The following is a 15,322-nucleotide window of genomic DNA, read 5'->3' as shown; positions in this document are numbered from 1 at the left end:
TTGCTCATTTTCTCCAGAGGTTAAACCAGAATATTTTTTAAAGAGGGCAGAAGTTTAAGGTCTAGCTAGGGAATAAAGACATGTTTTGTCTGACACTTCCCAAGTCAAATCCAACATTTATCAAATGATTCTTAAGTGCTGTATTTAAAAAAAATACAGCCAGGAGCTGGCAACCTGGGTATATTAAGCTCTCATTATTGTAAATTTGTATTTTAAAAACCCAGTGTCTTTTTCGTAAATATGCAAGGGCTTCTCTGACAATTTCTCTTCTTGTAAAGCCACCTCTCACTAAAACATGTTAAATAAAACTCCTACATCTAAAATGAATTCTTGGCATCTGGGAGTTTAAAATCTCCCCCAAATTCAGAAGGGGAAAAAAAGCTGTATAATTATAGTTCATCTGAGTGCAAGTCATAATCAAAAATGTTGAAAACCAAAAAGTAATATCTTAGAATGGCATTTAAAACAAAAAAAAGTACTTACTGGCATTTTAAAATTTTTCCTGCAATTTGTTATTCGTTAATCAGAAGAAAATGTGCGCTACCATTTTGGATAAGGCAAACAATATTCAAAATTGTCATTAACTAAAAACAACTGGCCACCACTATGTGAAAAACCAAATGCTTTAATGAGGCTATCAAGAACAACAGTTCAATTATTTCATTGGATACATTAATATCGATCCATAATATACAGTGCTATGGACCATACAGAAATTATTGCTGCATCCAACAGCAGGGTGACTATATTATTAACATTACAGTACCAAGCGTCCGCAAGAGACAGTCATTTGTCATTTTTTTTTCAAGAAATAGGGTTTTTTAATATACTGTTATCAACACCAACTTTTCCCCAGTGCATTTTTAAAAAATATTAATAAGTGCATTCCTTTGTGCTTTATTTTATATCTCTTAACTTCCTATGTATTTTATTTATTCTTATTGCTTTATTATTTAAAAACAACCAGAAAGAACTTTGTCATCCCATGTATGACCAGGTTGGTTGTAGGGTTTTTGGCAAAGTCAAAAGGTTTGGTATTTCCATTGCCTTCCTGGAGGCAGGTGGACAAGTTTGGCATTTTGGTCATTCCATATGGAGGCCCAACCCCGAGTCAAAAGTCTGCTCTCAGGGATGGGGGGGGGGGAGTAATGTGGATCGTTCTCTCGTTGTCACAAACGACGACCCCAAACCACTGCTTCTTGGCTTAACTAGTCCCTAAAACAAATCCACACTCGATTTGGCAAAAAAGAAATAAATAAAACCACCCCCGAGGCTGCAGCATTCTCCTGGGCTTCCTTCCTGCCACTCCCAGGAATTGTCTCTTAAGAAGGGGATAGGGAAGCAGGAGACAGTGAGCTCAGGAGTTGCGAAAGTCAGGATAGTGGTGCGAGATGCCATGCTTTCTCTCAACAGAGCTTTCTCTAAGGTCACTTAGCCCCAGCCATATTCCCTGGGCCAGGGGCTAGTCAACCTTGCTCCATTTTTAAGAACCCTCGCCATCAGCTGAAGAAAACAAGCATCATACCATCGCGATCTTTGACTTCTGCACCCAGCTCCCCTCCCCCCGTATAAATATGAAGAGAAAAATAGACAATGCTATGATTGTATCAATGAACACTATGGTACAGTTAGCCGTTCATGCAGATTTGCATCACTACTCTAGGAAAAGAGCTATACAATTAAGGGGATTGAAAGAATGGGAATTAATTTTCCCTACCCCCTTCGGTAATAAAGCTATAAAACTGATAGCATCATCAATGTTTCCAAGGATTCTCATTGCCCAACGTGCATGGGAACTATGCAGTTGATTATTTTCACGTAAGCCGTCCATTCATACATCTGACAATCGCACCTTCTCTTTGAACCCTCCAATACCCATCCGCCAATTCGTATTTGACATTTAAACTCATTTTCCTTTTTTGAAAAAACCCCTTCTGAATAAGGTTTCCTGATGAAAGAAGTTGGCACTCTGTCGCTAAAATATATTTAATATGAAAAATATCCGAAGGAAAATTGGAAGCTCATATATTGTCTACATAGGCACCATGCTCCATGTTCCTCTTGACTATAGATACCATCTTGAAACTGTCTCCTATATTACGGTTCAGTCAGTGCTAGTCCAAAAAAGACTACTGCTATATTTAAGGCACTTCATTCTGAATGGATATGCTTTATGCCACTTGCTATTCAATTGTAGGCTGCTACTGAGAAATTCCATTCAACAGCCTGGATCTTAACACCATATGTCAGCTGTATAAAACACGTAGGCCAGATAGATTACATGTAACACTACTGTTATTGCAAAGGACTACACAAGCAGATAATGCACTGAAACTAACTTACAACTTTGCTGCTTGTTAAAACACTGCTATCAAGTAACAGTAATTTGCCAATATCGTATTTCTCTCCTTGCAAAAATTCAGCAAGCATTTGCTGAAATAAACCCCAATTTCAATGACCATAATGGGCGTATTAACGCTATGGTTATCAGTCTCCAAGAATATTGCTACTTTTATATCACTAAAAATAAATATGTAAGTTTATTTTCTCTAGAAAGCCACTTTTAACCTATTAATACTACACCTTAAATGTGTGGAAAAAACAGTTCCGAGTGAGACTGTAATATACAAAATATTCGCAAAGCTCTCTTTAAACACAAGACCTTGCATAAAAGTTTTCTTTCACGTGTGTACAAAGAATGCGGAAAACCACCAGTGAGTTGTAAAAATATTGAAAACTTGCCATTTTAAGATGCATATTCTTACAAATTAATACAAACATACTGAAAAGAACGATGATAATAAAGAATCTGTACAAATCAAATGAACAGAAAAACATAATTTAAAAATAAAAATAGGAAAGCCAATTAGAAATGTGCCCAGTTTGGTTTACTTTATCAAAAGTGAAATTGAAGAGAAAAAAAAAGACAACTTTCAGTGCTCCTCAATATGTTACTTTGAGAGGACACTCATTTCCTTTTCAAAATAAAATATATCTTATGGAAACTTGAATCACACTCATTGATGAGGAAAACTGTAACAGAGCACAGAGTGAAGGACAGTAAGATTAGAGCCCATGTTTCAGATCCTAGGTCTCTAACCCTTCAATTTCACTTGCACCTAAGTAAGGGATCAGTTACATTTTCTAACCAGACAATCCTTATGAAATTGGGTGCACTTTTTTTTTCTTTTACAGAATATCATATTGCCTTAAGTAGTTTGCAGTAGAAAGACTAAATGCTGTTAGAATGGTACTGGATCTTTAAGGCAGTACCAATGAATCAATACATTTACAAAATAAAAAAAGGTTAGTGTGGATTTCTTCCTCTCTTTCCTTAATCTCCTTCTCTCTCTCTCTCTCTTTTTTTTTTTAATTTTTGGTTGCTTTACATTCTTTCGATTAAACTTTACATTTAATTTCCAAAGATGTCACAGGCATAAAAATCTCAAACCAAGTTTCCCCTGAATAAAAATGGACAGAAATTTCTCTGGTGCAAAATCCTCTTGCTCAGAGAGCTAACGTCCGGGGTGAATTCAGTTCGCAGATACTGTACACGCATTGTACAATACTTTGGAGGCATCTGTAGTTGTAAAATAGAATATACAAGTCTGTTTCACAAAATTCTAAAAATAAAATATATCCTGGGCTATCGATAAAGCATGAAAAAAACTTTCATATTAAAGGAAAATTATCAAGAAACCCCGTGCGGGGAAATTATGAAACCTACGAATCAAGAAAGGCAGCAGTTTCTGAAAGCGCAGGGCAGGGAGGGCCCGCTAACAAGCGTGTTCGGCCTCTTCCATGCTCACGCTGCTTCTTCGGCTGCTCGTTTTGGAAGCTCCGGGGGACACGGACGAAAGCAGCGGGTCAGTTACGCCAACGGGAGAAAGAGTGTCATCCATCAGGATGTCTTCCAGTTTGGATCCCATTTTCGTTGGGATGCTATAGGCTTGGTTACTCTCGGTCCCGGCTCCAAGGTTGTTGTTGAAGGTGATGGTGCCGTCTGTGAGATCAAGCGTCGTTGTGCAGGGTAGGTCTGCGTGATGCTGAAGGAGGTCTTGGCTGCAGTTCTCGAGAGTGGGTTCTTGCTTGATGATCCGATTCACCAGATCGGGGGAGCAGAGGCCCGTGGATGGAATAAGTGAAAGTCCGTGAGCTCGAGCCTGCATTTCAAGTTCCTAAAATCAAAGTAAAAAATCAGATGTTTCAAGAGGCGGAGAACAGAGGACTGGAGGGCAGTGCAAGTACTGTATGCGATCGTATAATGAGGCATACGTGTCACTATGTATTTGTTCTAACTCGTAGGACGTACAACACCGACAGTGAACCTAGGGTTAACAGGGGCTTTGGGTGATGGTGTTGTACAGCATAGGCTCATCAGTTGGAGCAAATGCACCGCTGTGGTGGGCGTGTGGCTAGCGGTGGAGGCTCTAACCGCATATGGACAGTCTCTCTACCTTCTCCTCAATTTCGCTGTGAACCTAAAACTTCCCTAAAAAGTAAAGTATTCGGGGCACCGGGGTGGCTCAGTTGGTTAAGCATCTGCCTTTGGCTCAGGTTGTGATCTCAGGGTCCTGGGATCGAGTCCCATGTGGGCTCTCTGCTCAATGGGGAGCCTGCTTCTCCCTCTGTGCTCACTCACACTCTCTCTCAAATAAATAAAAATCTTTTTATAAAAAGTAAAGTATTAAAAAAATTAAACACTTAGAGGAAAAAATAAATTATTAAAACAAGTTTTTTTTGCTCTTTTCAATTAATAAATGCTATTTCTTAGAGTATAGGAACCACTGGTAGTATATGACATGTTTTAGGTGTTACACGGATTTCATTAGGTACTAAATACAGAGACAGTCTCTTCCAGATGTTAATATTCATGAAGATAAATTTTAAAAACACAGAAACAAAAATACAAAAATAAAATTTCAAAATGTGAGCTGATTAAAGGAAAATGTTCAGTAAATAATACAGTTCTGGGGTCCCTAAACTGCATGCACATATCCCACTGCTCCGAGAACTACCAAACTCAATACAGTTCACAGTCTCAGCATTAATCTGTGCAACATGCTTCTTCAGCACATGTTGTTGCGAAGCCAGGCCCTTAGTGGTTGTTGTGATAAAAAGTAAGGATTGCATGAAAATCAGCGCAGGGTGAGAAATGAGGATGGCACGGCACTGTCCAACCAGATTCCGAGGCTGGAGAAGCTGTGCAGTGCGCAACAGACACACACGTCCCATCAGAAGGTAATGTAGTTATTCAAAAATAAAATAGGGGCGCCTGGGTGGCAGAGCGGTTAAGCGTCTGCCTTCGGCTCAGGGCGTGATCCCGGCGTTATGGGATCGACCCACGTCAGGCTCCTCTGCTGTGAGCCTGCTTCTTCCGCTCCCACTCCCCCTGCTTGTGTTCCCTCTCTCGCTGGCTGTCTCTATCTCTGTCTTATAAATAAATTTAAAAAAAATCTTTAAAAAAAAATAAAAAAAATTAAAAAAAATAAAAATGCTATTTTTCTCTTTTGCCTTATATGTTTTGTATTTTCAAATGGCGGCTAAGTTGTTATGATCTAAATATTCATTAAGTTGCTTGGACCTAACAAAGAAATGGTAGGTATTCCTTTGGCCTAGGGCACAGGGAAACACTAAGATACGAAGGGTATCACGACCTAATAAAGCCTGGGTGGGAATGCCGAAACTTGTGGAAGTTGTACACAAGGAACTGAAGTTTGAGAAATGTCACTTAACTCATCTTATCAGGGCCAAGGGAAGTGTCGTGTTTGCTTGGTTTCTGTTTCTTTTAATTCCAAAAAGAAGTTCTGATAGGGAGGATGAATAATTTCTTTCTACACTTTCTTCACATCCTTCATATTATGGGCTGAATTGAAAAATTCGTTATGTTCCAGGGTCGTGAGATCAAGCTCCAAGTTGGGCTCCCCGCTCAGTGCCCAGTCCGCTTGAGAGCTTCTCCCTCTGCCCCTCCCCCGACTAGTGCATGCTCTCTCTCTCTCTTCCTCAAGTAAATAAAATCAATCTTGAAAAAAGAAAAATTTGTATGTTCAAGTCCTAACCCCCAATACCTCAGAATCTGACTGTGTTTAGAGTTACTGTTTTTTAAAGGGGTAATTAAACTCAATGAGATTATGTGCATGGGTCCTAATCCAACCTCCAATAGCAAGGACGTCCTTAGAAGAAAAGGAGATTAGCATATGATTTCACTGATATGTGGAATTTAAGAAACAAGGCAGAGGAGCATAGGGGAAGAGAGGAAAAAATAAAATAAGTTGAAATCAGAGAGGGAGACAAACCATAAGAGACTTTTAATCATAGGAAACAAACTAAGGGTGGCTGGAGGGGAGTGGGGTGGGGGGACGGGGTGGCTGGATGATGGGCATTGGGGAGGGTATGTGTTGTGGTGAGTGCTGGGTGTTGTGTAAGACTGATGAATCACAGACTTGTACTCTGAAACAAATAATAAATCATATGTTAATTAACTGAATTTAAATTAAAAAAAAAAAAAGAAAAAGGAGGACATTAGGACACAGAGACACACCTAGGTAAGACCATGGGAAAACACAAGGAAAAGGCAGTCTCCAAGAGAAGTACAGAAAAACCAATCCTGCCCACACCCTGACCCTGGATTTCCAGCCTTCAAAACTGCAACAAGAGTCACCTCTGGTGTTTCAGCCACCGGACCTGTTGTATCTGTTAGGGCGGCCTGAGCAGACTCATGCACTTCCCAAGTGTCACAGCCTCCCCGGGCTCCTCATTTCAAAATGCCTTCCAAGCGAGCTCTTTCCACTCTCCCTGAGTATCCCTGGACCCTCCTGAAATGAACGCAACTGACTCTCGTGGAGTGTTGTTCTTCTAGGTGCCAAGACGATCCTATGCTGGTCATACACTAATATAATAATGACACCATATAAACTTGAAGCAAGTCACCTTGCCTCTCGAAGAGGGAAAAGTAGTCTCCAACGTGATCCAGCCATTCAACCTTTGCCCACAGGCCTAGAAATGCATGTTCCTGAAAAGTCATGTTCAGTGGCTAGTACAGATCATTCCCTGGACGCAGGACCCGTAAGAGACGGGAGCCTGAGATGTCACACAAGCGTGTACAGGTTCCTTTGCTCGAGCTCCAGAAACACAAGTCTCTTCAGGCATCATTTTAAAGCCTTGGGCTGTTTAATAAAATTACCGTTCCAATGATATTAAGCTTCATGCTCTTTCTTCTGTGAAAATTTCTGCATGCATCACTTGGAGTGAAAATGAAAGGGAGACCTTAGGCCCAAGCTTAAAACATGCACTATTGTAAAAATATACCAACATGCTAAGAAGAACAGCTCCTCCAAACACGGAGTTTGTCTTAAAAAGAGAAAAAAAAGTTGGATGAAAAGAGGCAAACATCTTACTCTGATCTCTTGTTGTTTAATTAAAAATGTTTATCAGCCGATGAAAACATTACTTAGATTTCTAAGCAATGTGCTAAGTTTCACCTGGAGAAGTCAGGCTCATTGCATGGCAGAGCCTTCCTAACAATGTTTTCCGTGATATGCAAAAGTTCTATAGGCCGCCTCACACTGTCACCGGAAGAAACCCATGACATCGTCACCGTGGCAATTCCAATCCACATTTTTCACGATATTCATATTCCACACGAAGAGATGTGTTTGGATGCTGAAAGCAAAGCCTAGCTTCTCTTTCAAAATAGTTCCTAATGTTTTAACATTTGTGTAAGGAAATAACGCATTAGAAGCTGCTTTTATCAAACGGGCATGGTAAGTGCCAGTGAGAAGGACCTATGGCTAGTTATTGAAGAGATCATATGAACATAAAACAAACAACAAAAACCAAAAAAAGATTTTTTAAAAAAGGACTTTCAAATGACATGCAGCATCTGCTTCACCGTGGACATTCTAAAACGCACCCTGCAGAGGAGAATTGTCTACCTGCCGGAGATCACTGCACTGCGATGAGAAGTGATACTGGGAAATGTCAACAGTGTTCTGGGGCATTCAAAAGATCGGGGCCCACTATTATAAATGAATTACTCTGTTAGAGAGGTTCGGTGTCCGGGATTAACACGACCAGATCAAACACACTGCTGTCTGAAGGGTCTGGTTTTGCTTGCCACAAACAGTTGCACTGGAAACCTGAAAAAATGGTAAAAGGGGGGTCCATCTACTCAAGAAGAAGGTACTCCGTTATCTCTTACTGGCGGACTGTGTGCAAGGTCAGCAAGTAAATGAAAATTACTCTTGCCAACTCCTTTGGTCGTCAGCAGAGAGTCCATTTTTCTTTGTCTCCTTCAAGAGAGTTTCAGAGGAAGTTATGTCTTTACACTCAGCATGAGGGCCCGAGTGCCTAAGAGGAGAACCAGGAGTTCATACTATAGAAGGACTGCCCCATCTCACACTTCACACTGCGATACACACTCAATACAGAGGAACCCCGCATATTACAATGAGTATTTCTCCCTCTGAGAATAAACAGCGTGAGTTAAAGATACATATGGTATAATTTCACTATCTGTAACTATTTCTAGAGTTTTTACCTTGATGATCAGATCCTCTGGATGTCTCCAAGTTCCCTATAAACACGGGCTTTCACCGTGGGCTGCACACCCCCACCAAATACTAAGGCATCTTGATATTTAACAACTTCAATCAATTCTCATTATTTGAGATAATTATTGCTATTGACTGAATGTGTCTCCCCCCACCCCAAAATTCATAGGTTAAAATCTAATCACTAATGTGATATAGTTGGAGGTGGGGCTCTGGGCAGTGATTGGGTCATGAGGGTGGAGCTCTCCTGAATGGGATTCATGCCCTTATAGAAGAAACACCAGAGAGCTCTCCCCGCCACCCCCCCCCCCCCCCCCCCGCTGCCATGTGAAGACCCAGGGACACTACCCGGTCCATGAAACAGGAAGCAGGCTCTTACCAGACACCGAATCTACCTGCACCTCGATCTTGGACTTCCTAGTCTCCAGAACTTTGAGAATAATGTTTGTTGTGTAAGCCACTCAGCCTCTGGTATTACATTACAACAGTCCAAATGCACTAAGACAGTTATGCTCTCTAACGTCGCTCTGAACCCTGAATTAGTAAATACCAAAACGATTGCTTCTGGAGGAAATGCGGAGTTAGGATTCTATGGGTATCTTAGTCACATTTCCATGAACCGATCAACACGTAACCTTGTTTTATGTTTAAAGACACCTTAATATATAGTTGGTTCATTAACGTCGAACTCACAGCCAAGAGCACTGCAACTCACCTATGAAGGAAACTTATCTCCGTAAGACACCTCACAGCCTTTTCAGGCTTAGAACACCAGACAACTTCAGTAATACTCTTAGCGGCATTTTAAACGGCAAAATTCACCCATAAAACCCACCCAGAAATGTGAAAAGCATGGGACTAAGGACCATGAAAAGGATGCTTATTTATAGTGTTAGCTGAAACAAGACAGCAGGTCATTGCCTCGGTCAACCTTAACTCCAATTAGCCACTCTGCACATGTCCACCAATGACCATGAGAGGGTCACGAACGTTGGTCTTGGGCTTACAGTAAGTTTTCATGAGTAGCAAATGCACAAATAGGAAATCCATAAATAACGAGTATCTACTGTATTAGGATCACGTAAATCAAGTCCCCCATGGCTCATTATATCCCCTCTCCTCCCACTTCCAAGTCAGGGACATACTGCAAACCCCTCGCAACACACGCCCTGTACCTGTATTCTGAGCAACAAATGCCGGTTGGCGTGCTCCAGTTTCTTCTGTCGGTTTTCAAGTTCTTTTGCGCGTTGCTGTTCTCGTTGCAACTTTCGGATATAGTCCACAGATGCTTTTAAGATGGTTCCCTTGTTCCAGCGCATGTCTCTGTAACGAAGACGAAAAAAGCCTTTTTTGGGATTTGAGGCACAATGAAAATTCATTATTCAGGGCGTTCGATTTCTAAAGATACCGTAACAATGACATGTTGAGGACAGCTGTCATTCGCTGGGTGTTAGCCATGCATCGGACACTGTCCACCCACTTCTTAGACATTAACCTACTAAACCCAGACAAGCACTTTGGAAGGGAGGGCCGTTTGTGCTCGTGCTGAAACAGACACTGTTCAATAGGCCCTTGGTCCCAGAGTTACTCTCAGGTGGAGTCAGGACTTAAATTCAGTTCTGTTGATTACAAAAATCAATATTCTTAAAAACTATATTAAAGAGCTATAGGTTTCTAGGACTATCAAAATTAACTCATTCAGACGCCAGAATAAGCTACAGTTAGAAAAAAAAATTCTGTGAGATCCTACTACTTGACCACGTGAAGCATAAGAGTAGTAATCCTCGGATTTTCGCATGAATATTCATGGCCAAGCTCTCTAACCTCTCTCTGTGTCCCTGTTTCTTCATCTACAAAATGGTGATACTACACAGGTATGAACAGCCTCGCAGGTACGTCACTGAACTCTAAGGAGGCTCTTAGATGAATGTGCCATGAAAAGTTTCGAACGCAGTTCAAGTAACAGAACAGGTACCGTGTTAAAGGCTCAACAGAATGATTATAATGGCTATCTCTAAACAGCACCTACTATGTGCCAGGTATGTTGTTTTAAGGTGTTTTACAGCTCATTTAATCATAACCACCTCAGTGGCTAGGCACTAATATTGTCCCCATTTTGTAGAGTGGGAAACAAAGGCACAGAGAGGTGATGTAATTTGCCCAAGGTCACACAGCTAGGAAGTAGCAGAGCCAGGAAGCCTAGAGGATCTGGCTTCAGACTCCCCTGCACTGAACCATTACATCATTCTTATGTGACTGAGTCCTCAAACTAACCAGACTAGGTAGGAATATGCTGAACCACACCCCCCCTCCTTTTTTAACAGATAAGGAAAATCAAGGGTCTTCCGCAAGATCACACATGTAGTAAGGGACTGTTTTGGACTTCGAACCCAGGCAGCCTGAGCTTGGTGCCTTTGAGTTTTTGATTGCTATAGCTCTAATGTACTCGTGTATATGAGGAAATTAAGAACGCCATTAAAATGTAGGTAAAAGTGAGCTGAAAAATTGAGAGCACTCCAGAAAAATAATTGAGAATGAAATTATAATTACTTAAGTAGTATTTCTGGGGCACCTTAATCTGAGCTCTTTCATAGACAGTGTTCGTGACAACAATGACAAGGACAAGAAAAACAAAACAAAACTTCATATGTGAAAACTCTTCCACCCTACAACCTATAGCTGCTAGAGGCAGATCGGAAGTATCAGCCGGGATGTGTGAATGGAGGTCATTAAAACAAGTCACCAAGTAATTGATCCTCCTATGGATTAGATGAAGAACAAAACAGAAGTTCTCTCATGAGAGGCAGACTTACAGACCCCAGAGAATTCCCTGGGGTTGATCCCTGGGGTCTGAGCACTGAAGACAGCGACCCAGGGAGGCGTCCTGAGATAGAGGGAGCACAGAGCTGACTTGTTTAAGGTTCCGGGCTGAGATCAAAGTAACAGACCCTTTAGCAGCTGGAGAGAAATGTAACCATAATGAAAGATGCCTTAACTAGCCCAGTAAGTTGAAAAACCCATACTGACACATGTAAGCAGTTTTTAAAAAGTGACTATTCCAACCAATTATCTTACTAGGTTTTGCTTCCTTGTGAGACCCTATCAATCAATTATGCTTTTAGGCTTAAGGAGGGGTATTCTAACTTTTTTTTTCTGTTATAATTAGAGAGCAACCCTTTTTTCATACAGAAGTATAAAAGGATCCCCAATATATATAAATCAACAAAAGCAGCTCTGCTGTAGGGGAGGAGAGCATATGGGGCCAAGACCCTGGTCAGCTGCACCCTGTCCCTATAGTAGCCCCAGAGCTTGTTCCAGAAAGTGGTATGGAAAAACTCCCATTAGAGATTATAGTCCATTTATCTTAAAACAATGCCTACAATTAAAGATCATTATCAGTTCAGATTATAAACACGTAAGTATTCTAATACAATAGAGAAAGAAGATATGCAAATAGAGGCTTTCACTGCAGCCCCGTAATTTCATAATACATTGCTAAAGAGATTCACACGCTACAGTTTAAAAGAATATGCTAAAAAGTGAAAGCTGATAAAGAACAGGAAAATGGGAATTCAATTTCAACTATCATGCAAGACTGACTATAGGAAATGAAGGTCACAGCCCCTTAGTAGGATAAATTTGTGCTGCAGAACTGAGAATTTGAATGTTTTGGGTTTCAAAATGGCTTTCCTCGAAACCTGGGAAAGCAAAATGTTGATGATGGAAATTGTGCTTGTACATCCATCAAAACCACCTTACAGTGGGCAATGATTGTATTTTATTTTGTCACAAATTCCCTGACAATAATGTGAAAAGCAGATTTAATAAGCCTTGCATGAATAATGCTTGATTTCATCTTTACATTTTATTAGGTAGCTAAAAAGGTCATATTCAAAGGCTAATTTCATCGGATGCCTTTGGGAGCCATTAAAATGTGTACATCCTCCAGCCCCTTACTTCAAATGGGCCACTTTCTAATGGATAAAAATTGTGTATTTGTTGTCCTACTTGCTGACGTTGCTGATAGGAAAATTATCTTTACAACTGTTATCTCTGTCCGAAGGGGGGTGGGAGGTGAGCAGAGACCGGAAGCTGAAACCCAAATTAGCTGACATGTACTTAAAGGAGGATTAAAAATTACTTTTTTCGGGACGCCTGGGTGGCTCAGCTGTTGGGCGTCTGCCTTCGGCTCAGGGCGTGATCCCAGGTCCCTGGGATGGAGCCCCGTATCAGGCTCCTCCGCTATGAGCCTGCTTCTTCCTCTCCCACTCCCCCTGCTTGTGTTCCCTCTCTCTATGGCTGTCTCTCTCTCTGTCAAATAAATAAAATCTTTAAAAAAAATTACTTTTTTCCAGATTGGTAAAACATACCGAGGGCAAACATTTTTTTGCATCTAAGGACAAAAATTTTTTTGACCTTTTGTCTGTTGAATATTGTTGAACTTGAAGTCTCTAATACCAGCTCTCAGGGCTCAGAGATACTGCATGAGTCATACAACAGACAGTCAGCAGATCCAGTCTAAACAGCTACCGAAACCCCTGTCCTGCACGAACCGTTAGGAGAATCTTTCTAGGAGCTTGGTGGTCATTTGCCAAGGAGTCTCAGGTTTCAGAAAGTCACCTCCTCAAATCCAAAGCGAATAGCTGATGTCCAGTACCCCTTGAATACAGTTCAGTTGATTTCTCTCAACATTTTAGTTTGACGAGACTAATCAAAAAAAAAGGGTACAGGAAGTATACCAGAAGTAAAACCAGAGGGAGAGGGGGGACTTCTTGACCCTAGTTTCTGTAACTGTGCACTTTTTGCAACATATGAATAAACATTAAGGTACCAAAAAATATACGATGTGGATGAACATGGAATTGTACTCACGGATCATTTGACTTGGGAATCAAAGTACCTAGTTCTTTAATGCGGTCATTTATGTTAAATCGTCTTCTTCGTTCAACTTCAAGAAAAGAGCACAGGAAGGGATGATTAGTAACAGTGCCACATACACATTGAGTCTAACCTGTTGAAGCCGTGGGCGCATTAACTTTGCCGGCCCAAGGCAATATAACCCGAATCTGTATTTCCCCGTTGTTACCCTGTTTTTGGTACTGAGGTTAAAACACTTCCAAAAAATGGGCTACCTTTGTACGGAACTTTATCATTTACAAAGTCCCGAGACTGTAATTTCTCGTCTGATCCTGTCGCACCACTGAAACTGGAGTTAGTATCCTCAATTACAAATGTCACAACTACTTGGCGGATACCAGGGACTTGACAAGGACAGGCAGCAATAAGTGGGAACAGCCAGAACTCAACCCTGAGGATTCAGATTAGGGGGCAGCCAACTTTTACAGGGCCAGATAATGAGCTACTTTTGGCGTTGAGGGCCAAATGGCAAAACTGAGGATATTATGTAGGCCCCTAAATAACAAAAGAGAAAATAGATTTCCATAGATTTTTTTTTTTTTTTTGGCAACGCAAGTCTACCAACAAGAAGCACTGGGTGCCAGAATTTGGATTTTATATCATTTTCACCTATCCCAGAATATTCTTCTTACAATTTTTTTCTAGCCATTTAAAAATGTGAAAAACATTCTTAGCCTCTAGGCCATACAAAACTCCCTGCTCTGGCCCCAGTGCTGCCCAATAGAAATATAATGCAAGTTATTTCTGTAATTTTAAATGTTCTGGTAGTCACATTGAAAAAGTAAAAAGAAAGAGGTAAAATTAATTTGAGTATTTCTGTAAACCCAATTTCCCCAAATACTATCACTTCCACCTGTCATCTATATAAGTAATAATAAATTAAATATTGTACATTCTTTCCTGGTTCTAAATTCTTGAATCCAGTGTCTTTTTTATACTTACAAACACATCACATTTTGAACTCGCCACCTTTCAAGTGCTCAGCAGGCAGCTGTGTTGAGTGACTACAGTACTGAGCAACACAAGCCTAGGAATGAAGTCCAGCTTGTTCAACTACCCCATGCACCCTCACGGCATCCCTAGTTTATCAAGTCAGTTGCACGGTTAGCTAAGTTATCACCTTCTTAGAGGAGGATGAAAGAGTAAAGCATATGAGTTAATAAATGTTCCTAATTAACCCACTCTGGCAAATAAATTCCAAATAACTTCAGGTCTATAAATTGGATTAAAGATGTTAATATTTCACTTTAAACATAGTATGTCCTGTTACATGTTTATATTTGACCTACTAATACTCCTTACACTTTGGTAAATAATATTATGTGTTACTTTTCTGAGACATATTGTTTTTTTTTTCTTAGCTGTGCGATCACTTCCATGATTCAATCAGTTATTTAAAATACTGCCTTATCATTAAGCTTTTATAAAATAGAAATAGTGATACTCAATGGTTCTAAAGAAGGAATTTTTGGATCCCCGATCTTCTAGCTAAGCTCCTCTAAAACTCTGAAGCATGATATGCTTTCTTACTTTTCCAAGCATGCAATAATCATAAAGACTCAAACAGCACTGAAATACATAAGGTGAAGTGAAAGTCCCCTATGATCCAGATATGATCACTGCTAAGTTACTTATACATTCTTTGGGGTGATTTTTTATTCTGCATACATGCTGCGTACCCAGGGCACAGTTCTTGGGACCCTTCTTGATCTACATTCGCTTAGTGGTGACCTCATTTAGTCTCATGGTTTTCAACACCACATATACACTGATGACCTCCCTAGTTTTATTTCCAGCTCAGACATGTCCTTGGAACCCCAGACTCATATGTCTGACTATTAGATGTCTCCACA

The 15,322-nt window shown here is 40.5% G+C and overlaps 1 protein-coding gene across 7 annotated transcripts in view; it reads right to left on the bottom strand.

Annotated features, from left to right (window-relative positions):
• Positions 1-605: 605 nt before the first annotated feature.
• Positions 606-15,322, bottom strand: part of MITF (melanocyte inducing transcription factor) — a 215,171-nt gene continuing 200,454 nt past the window's right edge. For all 7 annotated transcript variants that reach the window (XM_011235226.2, XM_011235225.2, XM_034658637.1 and 4 more), the window contains exons 8-10: positions 13,425-13,500; positions 9,728-9,875; positions 606-4,178 (exon numbers count right to left, since the gene is read on the bottom strand). In XM_011235226.2, coding sequence (XP_011233528.1) covers positions 3,777-4,178; positions 9,728-9,875; positions 13,425-13,500 — 626 coding nt within the window. In that variant the 3' untranslated portion in view covers positions 606-3,776. The remainder of the gene's footprint in view (positions 4,179-9,727; positions 9,876-13,424; positions 13,501-15,322) is intronic.

The sequence above is a fragment of the Ailuropoda melanoleuca genome, chromosome 4 (assembly GCF_002007445.2).
Source record: "Ailuropoda melanoleuca isolate Jingjing chromosome 4, ASM200744v2, whole genome shotgun sequence".
In the NCBI taxonomy this organism is placed as follows: Eukaryota; Metazoa; Chordata; class Mammalia; order Carnivora; family Ursidae; genus Ailuropoda; species Ailuropoda melanoleuca.
Note: the sequence above shows the minus strand (reverse complement) of the source record. Positions and strands in the feature narration are given on the sequence as shown.